Source organism: Oncorhynchus nerka, linkage group LG12 (genome assembly GCF_034236695.1).
Source record: "Oncorhynchus nerka isolate Pitt River linkage group LG12, Oner_Uvic_2.0, whole genome shotgun sequence".
Classification (NCBI taxonomy): domain Eukaryota; kingdom Metazoa; phylum Chordata; class Actinopteri; order Salmoniformes; family Salmonidae; genus Oncorhynchus; species Oncorhynchus nerka.
In genome coordinates, this window is record NC_088407.1 from 63,699,515 (window position 1) to 63,713,779 (window position 14,265).

A 14,265-nucleotide genomic window follows, 5' to 3' on the forward strand; every position below is an offset into this window, starting at 1 on the left:
CTCGGAATTCTATTACTGACAGGTCAAATCCCTGTCAGTAATGACTCAATGTCTGACTCAACACACTGACATACAGATACATCTGTAGTATTCAGGTTAGTCATTCTGGGGTGATAATTGTGAAAAACATATGAAACCACAGTACCCTATCTATCTGTCACTTTTATCTCATCGCTGTCTTCTTTTTACAAGGGCAGGTAAAAGCCGTTGTTTATAAGACAGGCTCTATCCCTGAGATCTGTAAGAGCCGTGTTAAAAGCTTTGTTTTTTAAGACCATTTCTGTTCCCTGGGATGTGGCCCCTTTATTGGAAGCAGCTGGAAGAGAGAGATGTGGGGAGGCGACCGTTTGGCAGAGAAGGCTGAGAGGTCAACGCTAACACTAATAACAGCCAGACTTTGATCGTGAGAGAGAGAGAGAAATATTTACTGACCTCAAAGATTGACAGTGTGGCACCGAATATGACCTTTTCTTTTGCCAAAAAGATTGGGGTCAAGGGAGTTTGGAAATGAGGGCAGAGAGAGTGTGTGTCAGAGGAAGATATTCAGAGACAGAGAGGGGTTAAGACTGGAGGGGAGTTAGAACTAACCCATGAGTTAAGGTCATCATTAGCGCTTTCTGATTACTTTCATAGGTCCTCTGAGGCACTCTTTCAGAAGAAAACTCTTGCCTTTAATGTCCTTTTTGATTCTGGTGTTATTAGCATTCAGCATAAATCAACTCCACAGCGCCCATCCTTACAACTCAGATTAAAAGCCCACTTGTTTCTACCATGTCTTGCAGCTCATGGCCATGTGCCTTAAATTACATCTTCACAGCTGTGCCAGGTGATATTCTTCACACAAGAACTGTACAATAGACCTCTGGAGGCTAAATAGCTGTAGTCACACTTTCTGTATATCACAAGGGGGTGCTATTTCCTTATTTATCTGCCGAGGACAGGAGAATCATTTCGATAGCCTACCCCCATGCTCTAAGCGCTGCAAGTGCACCTACGGTAGTTATAGTCTTAATGCTACTTTTTCCACATTATTATATCAATCCTTGATAATAACCGATGAGACTAATATTGACTAGACCTTTTACAGTTAGTTGTAGCATGCCGATTAGTCAGAACAAAATGTAAACACGTGCATTGAGAAAGAAGAAACTCTATAGAAAGCATTATCGTGCATGGTCGCTACTTCTGTTACTTCCTTTTTACGGAACTTGCCTTGTGCTTCCTTGAAGTAGACCTAGGTCGTTCTCAGAACGTGCGCGCTTTCTGTATAGCCTACATCAGCAGTGTTGTTTTGGGAGGCAAGATCACACGCGCTGGTCCAGGGCACCGCTCACGACCGAGGGTCAAGAGCACGGTGCGAACGCGTCACCTGCAAATGCCTATTGACGAGCAATGTCTTCGAATTGCTCTAGGATGCAACATTGGACTCCAATTCACAGTCAAATATATTGATTTATATTATTTTGAAATGAGGTCAGTATGTAGGAATGCTTTACATGACTATCGCAATAGCGTAGTTTTAATTTGAGTTTAAGTCTTTTTGGATTTTTAAAAAACTTTGAACTTGTTACGTTTTTTTTTCATTCTGTAGAGGAACAATATGAAGTTCAACGGGTATCTGAAGCTTAGAATTGGTGAGGCGCTGGACCTCAAACCAACTACTTTTTCTCTTCGTCACTCTGTAATGTTCAACAAAACGGCTCCCACTCTAGACCCTTACCTTGTGATAAAGGTGGACGAGTACAAAATTGGACAAACACATACAAAACAGAAAACCAACATGCCAACTTACAACGAAGAGTTTTGCCTCAATGTCAACGACGGCAAGCATATAGAGTTGGCTGTATTTCATGATGCACCCATAGGGTATGACGACTTTGTTGCCAACTGCATTATTCAATTTGAGGACTTGATCAAAACCTCGAACACAGAAGATACTTTTGAAGGATGGGTGAGTAGCTTTAAAGCGGCAATCATTAGTTAAAACATTAATAAAGCCGAATCCCTGCCCTGTTCCTATAAAAAGCTGAGAGATGGGGCTGGAGAAATGTAACCACGAGCAAAACATTTTTTTTACAACAAAACAAAACGCACTATTTTCACATTTGTTCGGGTGGTGCTGAAAATGATGAATACGAAGTTGAACGTTTTGGAAATTACACTTTAAGCCCTGGGCACTGTGAGGATGAATAGGGACTGATGTGGCTGTCATGACACAATTGTATCCTCTTGGCAATTCACTCAAATAGCCTTTATGATAAAGCAGAATGAATATAGCCAGACTGTCAGTAAAAAATACCCTGATCATATTTTCCTTTACCGCTCTGAAAAGTTCCCTTGGAGAACTTTTGGGGAATTTGCATATACACATTCCATACTGTACTGTTGGGTGATAAACTAATGCCAAGGGCCAGACACAAGGTAATAGGCACTTCTAAATACATCCCCATCAGTAGTGCTACTTGTAGACCTGAGATGCATAGTTTACACTCATTTTGCCATTCCCTTTCCAGTCCTTTCTTTACAGGGCAAGAGCCGATTGTGTCCTTTCCCCATATAGAGCCGCTAATTATAGGCGACATCTTAGTGAATAGTGTGTTTAGCTTACGCCTAGTCTCAGACCCACATGAGTACATTATAGGAAGCAACACGTCTGTCTAGAGACTAGCTTGAGCCTGTCGGAAAGGCAGAAGCGACATCAGCAAAGGGCCATAACCACACATGCCGTTCTAATGTGGTAATTGTGCTCCCTGCTAGCAGTATGTCAAGCATGGCATTGTAAAGTGTGTTGGAAACCACAACCAGCAGAGACTTTGCATCTGGGGTCGGTGCCTTGCATGCACAAACAAGCTGAAGTGTGATAATACCCTATCTTACTGCATCTCATACCGCCACTCTCGTACAGCCACTCAAATACAGCCATTGATAGATGTTAAAGTGACAGTATCAAAAGAATGACCTGTTATGACTTTCTACATTTCTCTCTCTGGTTGATGTGCATTGCTTTAGGGGCTACATGGATACCTCTTTATAGCATTGTAGGCTACTATTGGTTTGGGTTATGTTTGTCACTGGAACTGCCCTCTATAACATAGTTTCACTCGTCTGGTTTACTTTTGGTCCATTTTAATAATGTGTAACCTGAACCTGTGCGAACTGGGATCGTCAGTGTGCCTTGAGACCCACCGGCCTCCAGTGGCTGTCTGGGCTTCTTATTATCTCTTATGGTCACACAGTCCAATTTTTAAAATCAAACCTTTATTTAATTAGGCAAGTCAGTTAAGAACAAATTCTTATTTACAATGAAGGCCAAAACCCAGACAAATTGTGCACCACCCTATGGGATTCCCAATCACAGCCAGAAGGGATGCAGCCTTGATTTGAACCAGGGACTGCAGTGACACATCTTACACTGAGATAGAGTGCCTTAGACCGCTGCGCCACTCGGGAGCAATGGGCTGACATACTCAACCTCCTCTGTCATGGTGCCAAAAAGCTATTAAGCAAGACTTCACAATGTTGGCTATGAAGCCCAGAGTCAGATGAACTGGTGGATACCATTTTTATGTCTACGTGTGCAATTTGAAGGAAGTTGCTAAATAGCGTTAGCGCAAATGCTGGTTAGCATTGGCTCTTAAAACTACCTCTAACTTCCCTCATACTGGATGCAAAGACATAAAAATGGTATCCATGAGTTCATTCGACTCTGGGGAAGTATCCCTTTAACCTCTTGAAAAGTAGAATCTGAGTTTTTTTTTGCGCAAAGCTTACACCAGGGACCAATCGCTGAAGACCAGAGTCAGTGCAGTGGGTGTGTCTGTGAGGTTTTATTGACCAAGATCTGGGCATAGCCTGCCCTCACACTTTAGGACATGCACTCTTGACAGCACTTATCTCATAGATCTGAACTGTGAAACTATATTTTTGCTTTGTTAGCTTTCTCAGATGAAGTGCTTGGGGCCCTATATGTATGACAAAGATTAGAGACTAAAAAGTAGGGCACAGGCCTCCACATGCCAACACCACTGTTATTGCTGCTTTCCCAACGTCTGCTTGACGCTCCAAGTCCCTCTCAATCCCATCCCATCTCATCTCCCTCATTTTATAACCTCTCTTGGCTCAGAGCCAATAACATCACTTTCTCTTTCTCACCTGTGTTCCTCTCTAACCAGCAGGGCAATTCCACGACAACAGAATGATGCTGAGACTCAGATTTCTCACTTTAAAATGTATGTCAAACAAAATACAATGATTGCAAAGTTAAACATACCATACAACTATGCACAAGGACTACTTTTTAACAATTTCCACTGAACATTTTACAAAATCACATTTACCTGGAAGAACAGCACAAACTGTCATTCTGTTCCAAAATTTGCATCTGTACTGTTTTTTTTAAGTAAATGTGTTTTTGGACAATGTTAAAAGTAGTCATTATGCATAGAGTTGTACGGCAGGTAGCCTAGTGGTTAGAGCGTTGGGCCAGTAACCAAAAGGTTGCTGTGTTGAATCCCCGAGCTGACAAGGTAAAAAACTGCCATTCTGCCCCTGAACAAGGCAGTTAACCCACTGTTCCCCAGTAGGCTGTCATTGTAAATAACAATTTGTTCTTAACTGACTTGCCTAGTTCAATTTAAAACAATGTCCCCTCAAAAAATTATTGCAAACGTTTAAAGTGTTACTTTGGAATTGCTCAGTACAGTGTTGCATATTAAACACAAACATACTTTACAGAGTGTCTTAAATCTTAGGGGGGCTATCGGGACACACACATACAATAACTTGACTTCTTATTGCACTGTTACACAGAACCTTGACCAGCACCATAACACTGTGTGCCTCCACCCCCATGTCAAAGTACAGAGGAGCAGAGAGATAGTCTATGTTGTGTGTCAGGACAAGCAGCAGTTTGAGGTGTTAACCTAAAAAAAATAGCAACTCAAAATAGAAGCATGCAGTCATATCTGTGTCTCATCAGTGTGTGGCTCAGCCTCATGTGCCACCCACCCACTCCTCTCACACCCCACTCACATCCTCAACACTGGGGGACAGTTTCCATTAAGACCCATAACTTACACCTGTGACAACTTCAAATAGTGGCCTGTGTTGAACCATTTATCAGGTTCATCGAAATATTGTCTCTTCTAGAAAGGGTTGGGGACTGAATACATTAGACTCAGTTTAACTCTAAATGTCTGTCAGCAGCTTCCACTGCCTGAAAAAAACACTTCCTCCATTGCTGTGGCTCAGCCAGGCAAAGTTCCTGCTTTTTAAATTTAGTGTGGTCCTGTTTGCATCAGAGCTAGATTTAGTCTGAACACTTCTGTCTTTATCTGTCTCTGGAGTCCTGACTGCATCAGCTGCTTCACAGAGTACACAGACCCAGGGCTCTCAGAGAAAGAGAGAGAACTGGAGCTAACAGTAATGGGTGACAGTAGGCTAATAGTTTGTGTGTGCTCAGCTGAACACAAAGGAAACATGTGTGGAGGGTGATGTCTTGTCAAGGTCAATAGTTAAGGAATGAGAGAGGTGGAATTATCGTAACATCTACATCTGATGTCGTTTTCTGTCTGGGATTTCCGTTTCCAATGTTTCAGCCTCAGCATTAGATCATGTGTGATGTTAGATATATTCCCTCCTTACAGTGATACAGAACTATCTAACTGAATGGTGAGACCAGCTGGTAGAGATGACTAAATCAGGATAGAGATGACCCTGCAGTATCAGTCCAATCATGTCACTTTTGTTGTGGGTTGTCAAGGTTTCCCATTGGGGCATCTGTCTGACATGAACCCTCTCTGTAGTTTGTGCTGTAAGCAAGGGCATAACTTTTTGTTGGATGTTGGGGTCAGGGTCAACGGGTTCCGGTGTCAACACCCCTCTAGGGGGGTCTGGGGGCATGTCCCCACGGGAGATGTTTTGTTTTAAAAAGGTCTGAAATGATTGTTTCTGGTGAATTTGGTCAATATACCCCAATAACAACTGAAACACAAATATTTCTTTAAACTGTGTTCTTACTCGCAACAGTTCAGAAAGTCACCACCACACCCCTTTAACTACATTTAAATGTTAAAACCCATTATTCTATTTGTGTACCCTTCACCACGCTTGGCTAGTACATGGTCTTGAATAACTAATTTCTTATACCAAATTCATTTAAAATCTGACTCCAGAAACATCTTACTTAGTTACACAATTGAATTGTAGTATTAATTCATAAAATAATTCAGTGACATTCAAAAAATATAACTCTTCGATATGGATCTAACGATAGACTTCAAAATGAACCAATCAGTGTAGCATCATGCTCAAGCAATAGATTTCAAAATGAACCAATCAGTGTAGCATCATGCTCAAGCAATAGATTTCAAAATGAACCAATCAGTGTAGCATCATGCTCAAGCAATAGATTTCAAAATTAACCAATCAGTGTAGCATCATGCTCAAGCAATAGATTTCAAAATTAACCAATCAGTGTAGCATCATGCTCAAGCAATAGATTTCAAAAATAGATAGCAACAATTAATTGTCATTCACCATCAAGTACAAAACAAACACATTCAATTACCTGTTGCAATCTTATATAAAGGTGGGCATATAGTGGTACAGAGAGGGGTCAGATGTTTAGTCTAAATTCTCTAAAATGTACTAAATACCTGTTTACGCCCGTCACTGACAGAAATACAATGTTGGCATATTGTTTTCATTTCTATGGTATCCAGCTTCTCCTGGTGAATGACAATCTGCTTTGTGTCGTTGTTGAGAGCAGCCACGTCTTCAATCTCCATGATAACCAAATGAAATCAGCAGGCAACAACATTTGTTATAGCACTTGGGCTACAGTCAGCAAAGATGAGAAGTTGAACCGATAGTTCCAATCTGTGTTCAATGTAAATTGCTGTGCAACATGCTGTACCAGACTGTCTTATAACTCAAATTCCAAATTCTCACCTGATGACCTGATCGCCCTCTCCCTGTGCCTCAACATGGGCAGTGCTTTCCCTCTTTCTACTGACTGTCTCTGACCCCTACCATGACAACCAAATGAAATCAGAATGAAGGCAGCAACTGTTTTGTTATAGCATTGGGCAACAGTCAGAAAAGATGAGGAATTGAACATATAGTGCCCTCCTTAACTCAAATTCTCACCTGATGACCTGTTTGTCCTCTCCCTGCCTCAACATGGGCAGTACACTCTCACTCTCTCTATTGCCTGTCTTTGAACCCTCCCATAATCATATGATCAAATACCATTATCATATGAAAAAAATGTCTGGCCGTAACAATGATGGGGTTAGCTTATTAACATAAATTATATTCTGCTTTTATTAGCAACAAAAAAAAATTTTTTTTTTTACTGTTTGGCAATAGGTATAGCTAGCTAGCTGACAACAAAGTCCCAGTCTATTATGAATTGTACAGTGTACTGTAGTTAGCTAGCTATGTAGCCATTCATTCATTTGGTACCTCCATTAAGGGCACTAACTACTTTTTCACTAGGGTGAACAGTGACTCACTAAGTGCTGCTCATCTGGAGCTGCAGTTGAAAAGGGGAAGATACTGTGCTAGCGAGCTAAAATAGCCAACTTAGCATAGCATCACCCACTACAAAACTATTTTTACACAATTATCTCATCACCAGTAAATAGTTCACTAGTTACTCAGGAACATAGGAATAGATTTATGAAATGTTCATTAACTTTTACTTGTTTTAACATTTTAAAACATTCATTCATTGGATTGCTCGTGAATGTAACTACCCAGGGCTCAAAAATAACTTTTTTTCATCACCGGGACAGAATCTTCCCAAAGTGCAACTTTTAACATCCCGAACTCTAGATGACCATCCCACATTAAAATACACTATACATACAAAAGTATGTGGACTGTCCTCCAAATTAGTGGATTCAGCTATTTCAGCCACACCCGTTGCTGACAGGTTTATAAAATTGAGTACACAGCCATGCAATCTCCATAAACAAACATTGGTAGTAGAGCTGCCCCGGTGAACTGTAAGTGCTGTAATTGGGAAGTGGAAATGTCTAGGAGCAACAACGGCTTAGCCACAAAGTGGTAGGCCACACAGGCACACAGAACGGGACCGCCGAGTGCTGAAGCACATAGTGAGTAAAAACCTGTCCTTGGTTGCAACACTCACTAGAAAGTTCCAAACTGCCTCTGGAAGCAACTTCAGCAACATTACTGTTCATCGGGTGCTTCATGAAATGGATTTCCATGGCCAAGCAGCCGCACACAAGCCTAGATCACCATGTGCAATGCCAAGCGTCGGCTGGAGTGGTGTAAAGCTTGCTGCCGTTGTGCTCTGGAGCAGTGGAAACATGTTCTCTGGAGTGATGAATCACACTTCACCATCTGGCAGTCCGACAGACGAATCTGCATTTGGCGGATGCCTGGAGAACGCTACCAGCCCGAATGTGTAGTGCCAACTGTAAAATTTGGTGGAGGAGGAATAATGGTCCGGGGATTTTTTTCATGGTTCGGGCTAGGCCCCTCAGTTCCAGTGAAGGGAAATCTTAATGCTACAGCATACAATGGCATTCTAGATGATTCTGTGTTTCCAACTTTGTGGCAACAGTTTGGGGAAGACCCTTTTCTGTTTCAACATAATGCCCCCGTGTACAAAGCGATGTCCATACAGAACTAGTTTGTTGAAATTGGTGTGGAAGAACCTGCAAAAAGCCCTGATCTCAACCCCCATCAAACACCTTTGGGCCAAATTGGAACGCCAACTGTGAGCAGGCCTAATCGCCCAACATCCGTGCCTGACCTCACTAAAGCGCTTGTGGCTGAATGGAAGCAAGTCCTCGCAGCAATCTAGTGGAAAGCCTTCCCAGAAGAGTGGAGGCTGTTTATAGCAGCAAAGGCGGGACCAACTCCATATGAATGCCCATGATCTTGTAATGAGATGTTCGACGAGCAGGTGTCCACATACTTTTGGTAATGTAGTGTACTTTGTAAAAGTCGGGGGGGGGGGGGGGGGGGACATGGGTTTACTCTAGGACAGGTCATTCACAGTGATTTAGAAGGCTAATAAGAGTACTACTGAAATAGATAAATGGGACTGTCAACTGATCCAGAAATGTGACTAAAAAGCAGTGCTGGAAAAAGTACCCAATTGTCATACTTGAGTGTAAGTAAAGATGTCTTAATAGAAAATTACTCAAGTAAAAGTGAAAGTAATCCAGTAAAATACTACTTGAGTAAAAGTCTAAAAGTATTTGGTTTGAAATATACTTAAGTATCAAAAGTAAAAGTAAAATTAAAATTCCTTACTAAGCAAACCAGATGGCACCATTTTCTTGTTTTTTAAATGTATGGATAGCCAGGGGCACACTCCAACACTCAGACATAATTTACAAAAAAAGCATTTGTGTTTAGTGAGTCCACCAGATCAGAGGCAGTAGGGATGACCAGGGATGTAATCTTGATAAGTGTGTGAATTGGACCATTTTCCTATCCCGCTAAGCATTCAAAATGTAATGAGTACTTTTGGGTGTCAGGGAAAATGTTTTGAGTAAAAAGTATAATATTTTCTTCAAGGAACGTAGTGAAGTAAAAAGTAGTCAAAAAAATAAATAGTTAAGTAAATTACAGATACCCCCCAAAACTACTTAAGTAGTACTTTAAAGTATTTTTACTTCAGTACTTTACACCACTGCTTAAAAGGCCAACACTGGAATAATATTCTAATCTATTTTGCCTAAATGTATGGGTAACTGACAAAATAAAAGAAACACTTGAGTAAATGAGGGATACAAAGTATGTTGGAAACAGGTACTTCCACACAGGTATAGTTCCTGAGTTTATTAAGCAACTTCATGCAAGATATAATAATGCCCAGTTGCCCATCATTTTGGCTACCATGGCTAGAATAAATAATCTCATGGAGTTTAAAGTGTGTGTGTGTCAGTCACCTGATCTCAAACCAATTGAAGATTTATGGAAGATTCTGGAGCTGTGCCTGAGACAGCATTTCCCACCACCATCACCAAAACAACAAATTATGGAATTTCTCCTTGGAGAATGGTGTTGCATCCCTTAAATAGAGTTCCAGACACTTGTAGAATCTATGCCAAGGCGAATTGAAGCTGTTCTGTCGGCTCGTTGTGGCCCAACGCACTAAAACACTTTATGTTGGTGTTTCCTTTGTTTTGGCAGTTACTTGTACATAAATAATTAGCCTACATCTCAAAGTGTAGCCTAGGTGATATGTCCACACTGATGCTGACATGAGGGAGGCGCCAGAAAATGTAGCCAAACTTTTAAGTACCTAAATATAGGCTATATGCCACTCATGTTTGACAAATATAATGTAGGATAACATTTAACGTCTAAAAGCTTGATTCTGTTGACATACTCGAGGCACAGTTTGTTCAGATAAAATGGGTGTGTTCCCGCTAATTGCATTTTGGAACATTCGCATGGAGCCTATACTGCAGTATGCGCGTTGCTGTGCTTACTCGGAATGGGCCGGCTGGGGGGGATCCAATCATAAAATGAGGAATGAGGAACATAAAGCCAGTAGCTGCCTGGCACTTTACAGTGGGGACATGTTTTCCAATCAATCAAACTAATCATGGTAAGATATTAACGGGTTCAAATTGACCTGTTTCTAATATTGGGGCAGTCATGACTCCCCATCCCCATGCCCCCGGCAAGTTACTTACCTGGCTGTAAGTCACCTCCGTTTCCATTTTAATGGTTTGTGCATGGCCTCCGCAGCACTGTGGAGATCCTTCAGGTTCTCACTGTGGGCCTAATACAAACCTTTCGACCTCTGTCAGTCTCATTATGTCTATCTGTCTATGTGTGTAGGTTTTCTTTATACTTACAGTGTATTTAGAAAGTATTCAGACCCCTTGACTTTTTCCACATTTTAATATGTTACAGCCTTTTTCTAAAATGGATTTTTGTCATCAATCTACACAACCTCACGCTGACCAGGCAAAAGCAGTTTTTTTGGCAAATGTATGAAAAATTAAAACTTAAATATGACATTTACATAAGTATTCAGACCCTGTACTTTGTCTAAGAAACTTTGGCAGCGATTACAGCCTCGAGTCTACTTGGGTATGACGCTACAAGCTTGGCACGCCTGTATTTGGGGAGATCCTCTCAAGCTCTGTCAGGTTGGATGGGAAGCATTGCTGCACAGCTATTTTCAGGCCTCTCCATAAATATTGATCGGGTTCAAGTTCGGGCTCTAACTGGGCCTCTCAAGGACATTCAGAGACTTGTCCCGAAGCCACTCCTGCATTGTCGTGGCTGTGTGCTTACTGTGTCCTGTTGGAAGGTAAACTTTTGTCCAAGTCTGAGAACCTGCTCCAGAGCACTCGGGACTTCATCAAATATCTCTCTGTTCTTTGCACAGTTCATCTTTCCCTCTATCCTGACTAGTCTCTGCCGCTAAAAAATATCCCCACAGCATGATGCTGCCACCACCATGCTTTACCGTAGGGATGGTGCCAGGTTTCCTCCAGACGTGACGCTTGGCATTCAGGTCAAAGAGGTCAATCTTGGTTTCATCAGATCAGAGAATCTTGTTTCTCATGGTCTGAGAGTCCTCCCAGCAGGCTGTCCTGTGCCTTTTACTGAGTGACTTCCATCTGGCCCTCTACCATAAAGGCCTGATTGGTGGAGTGCTGCAGAGATGGCTGTCCTTCAGGAAGGTTCTCTCATCTCCACAGAGGACCTCTAGAGCTCTGTCAGAGTGACTATCAGGTTCTTTGTCACCTCCCTGACCAAGGCCCTTCTCCCCCGATTGCTCAGTTTGGCCGGGCAGCCAGCTCTCGGAAGAGTCTTGGTGGTTCCAAACTTCATCCATTTAAGAATGATGGAGGCCACTGTTCTTGGGGACCTTCAATGCTGCAGAAATGTTTTGATACCTTTCCCCAGATCTTTGCCTCGACACAATCCTGTCTTGGAGCTCTTCGGACAATTGCTTCGATCTCATGGCTTGGTTTTTGCTCTGACATGCACTGTCAACTGTGGGACCTTGTATAGTCATGTATGTGCCTTATCAAATCATGTCCAATCAATTGAATTTACCACAAGTGTACTCCAATCAAGTTTTAGAAACATCTCAAGGATGATCAATGGAAACAGGATGCACCTGAGCTCAATTTCGAGTCGCATAGCAAAGGGTCTGAATAATTATGTAAATAAGGTATTTCTGTTTTCGCTTTGTCATTATGGGGTATCGTGTAGCGATTGCTGAAGAGAATTTTCTATTTAATTAATTTTAGAATAAGGCTGTAACGTAACAAAATGTGAAAAAGTCAAGTGGTCTGAGTACTTTCCGAAATCACTGTATGCCTATGTCTGTGTGAGATGGATGTTATTTTCACTGGAGCAGGGTGTCATTTTAATAGAGCTAGATCAACCAGCTGGACCTGCTCTCTAGTCTCTTCACCACATTGCTCACATTCTCCCCACATTACATACACACTCAACCCACTCAACATGCTAAATACCGGTATGTTAAAGAAAAACCTAACAATGCAGATGTTTTTTTTAATCTCAATATCAAATCATTTCTGGGTAACAATTAAGTACCCTTCTGTGATGGATTGTTTTAAATTAAATGGTAAAAAAGAAACAGAAATAGTTTCTTAATAAAGAGCAATTTTTCAAGATGTATTTTTCTAGGACTGTCTTGGAGTGGTCTGAGTGGGGAGGGAAACTGAAAACTAGCTGAGGTTTGGAACTCTCTTTCTTATTGGTCTATTAACTATATTACCAGGCAGGCCAAAATATCATCCCACCAAAACCAAGTGGCCTTTTCTATCAGCTCGTACACTAAAAGGACATCATTATAATTTTCATAGTATTATCCCAAGCTTAAAGTGTGGAAATATATATAAAACACAGGAAAATCATGTTTGACTGCACTGGGCCTTTAAATAGTCTAGTCTAATGTCTCCTGTGTTTGTGTGCAGGTGGACCTGGAGCCAGAGGGCAAGGTGTACATACTCATAGCACTAAATGGCTCCTTCATTGATGGTAAGAGTTTTTCACTGTATCTCACACTAACCCTCTATCTATTTCATCCATAGATGGCACAACTATCTCTTTCTCCCTCTTTGTCTGTTCCTATCTTTTATTTATCTTACACTGAGACAGCATACATTCTTTCAACTCCTTTAAATATTCAGTAACATTTTGTTCTATTCGACCCTCCTCCCTCTAAAGTTAAAAGTCTGTCTGTCTGTCTGGCTGCTTCAACACACCCACTGATGCAGCTGATAACTAACAGGCTGTCAAACAGACATTCGGCGGCACAAAAACCTGGTTGTGTGTATGTGTGCGCGTTTGTGCATGCCTGTGACTGACTTACTGTAAGACATACTGTAGATGCTTTGACTAATGGGAATCCTATCTCCTTTGTTTCCTTTCAGATAAAAGCAACAATGTTCTATCATCCATATTTCCTGTCTGAATAACATACTCCCCTCTAGCAGTTTGTATAGTGCTCTGCCGTGGTTTTATCACCACTGAAAATCATCATGACCTTATCTAAACAGCATCTGACCTGGATACCCTACAAATAAAAACTGCACATAGCTCTGCAAATTTCTCTCACTTTATCATAATATCATTCATAAACCTCTCCAATCTGAAGGTCACTTCCCTGATATAATAATATTTAATTTGTAAAGAGTACGATTGGGATAGGTCATGAATGCTTTAGGGAGGTTCCGTCCCTGAAATAACACACATTAAACCCTAGTTTTTGCTGTGGCAAATCAAACATCCTTCAATAGCTGACAATTGAGTGCCATTCTCAGTGAAGTACTCCACCACCTGTCTCTCTGACGTGTGTCGGGACTCTAAAACATACAACTTTCCGCTGTTCGTATGTGGTTTTAGCACCTCACAAACTCAACTATTATTACTCTAGACAGACACACACACGCACACAGACATACACACTCACCTATAGACACGCACACACTCATCCATAATACCATACATGATATGATCAGTGGCTTCCCCCAAAAATGTACCAAGAAAAAAACATATAAAATAAACTCCTTCAAGACTGTTGGAAAAGCATTCCAGGTGAAGCTGGTTGAGAGAATGCCAAGAGTGTGCAAAGATGTCAGGGTGGCTATTTGAATCTCAAATATAAAATGTATTTTGATTTGTTAAACATTTTTTTTTGGTTACAACATGATTCCATGTGTGTTATTTAATAGTTTTGATGTCTTCACTATTATTCTACAATGTAGAAAATAGTAAAAA

At 41.2% G+C, this 14,265-nt stretch overlaps 1 protein-coding gene across 1 annotated transcript in view; it reads left to right on the forward strand.

Moving 5' to 3' along the window:
• The first annotated feature begins 1,032 nt into the window (after positions 1–1,032).
• prkcha (protein kinase C, eta, a) overlaps positions 1,033–14,265 on the forward strand; it is a 60,759-nt gene continuing 47,526 nt past the window's right edge. The window contains exons 1-3 of the mRNA XM_029675521.2: positions 1,033–1,473; positions 1,592–1,951; positions 12,960–13,023. Of these exons, the coding sequence (XP_029531381.1) occupies positions 1,601–1,951; positions 12,960–13,023 (415 nt within the window). The 5' untranslated portion in view covers positions 1,033–1,473; positions 1,592–1,600. The remainder of the gene's footprint in view (positions 1,474–1,591; positions 1,952–12,959; positions 13,024–14,265) is intronic.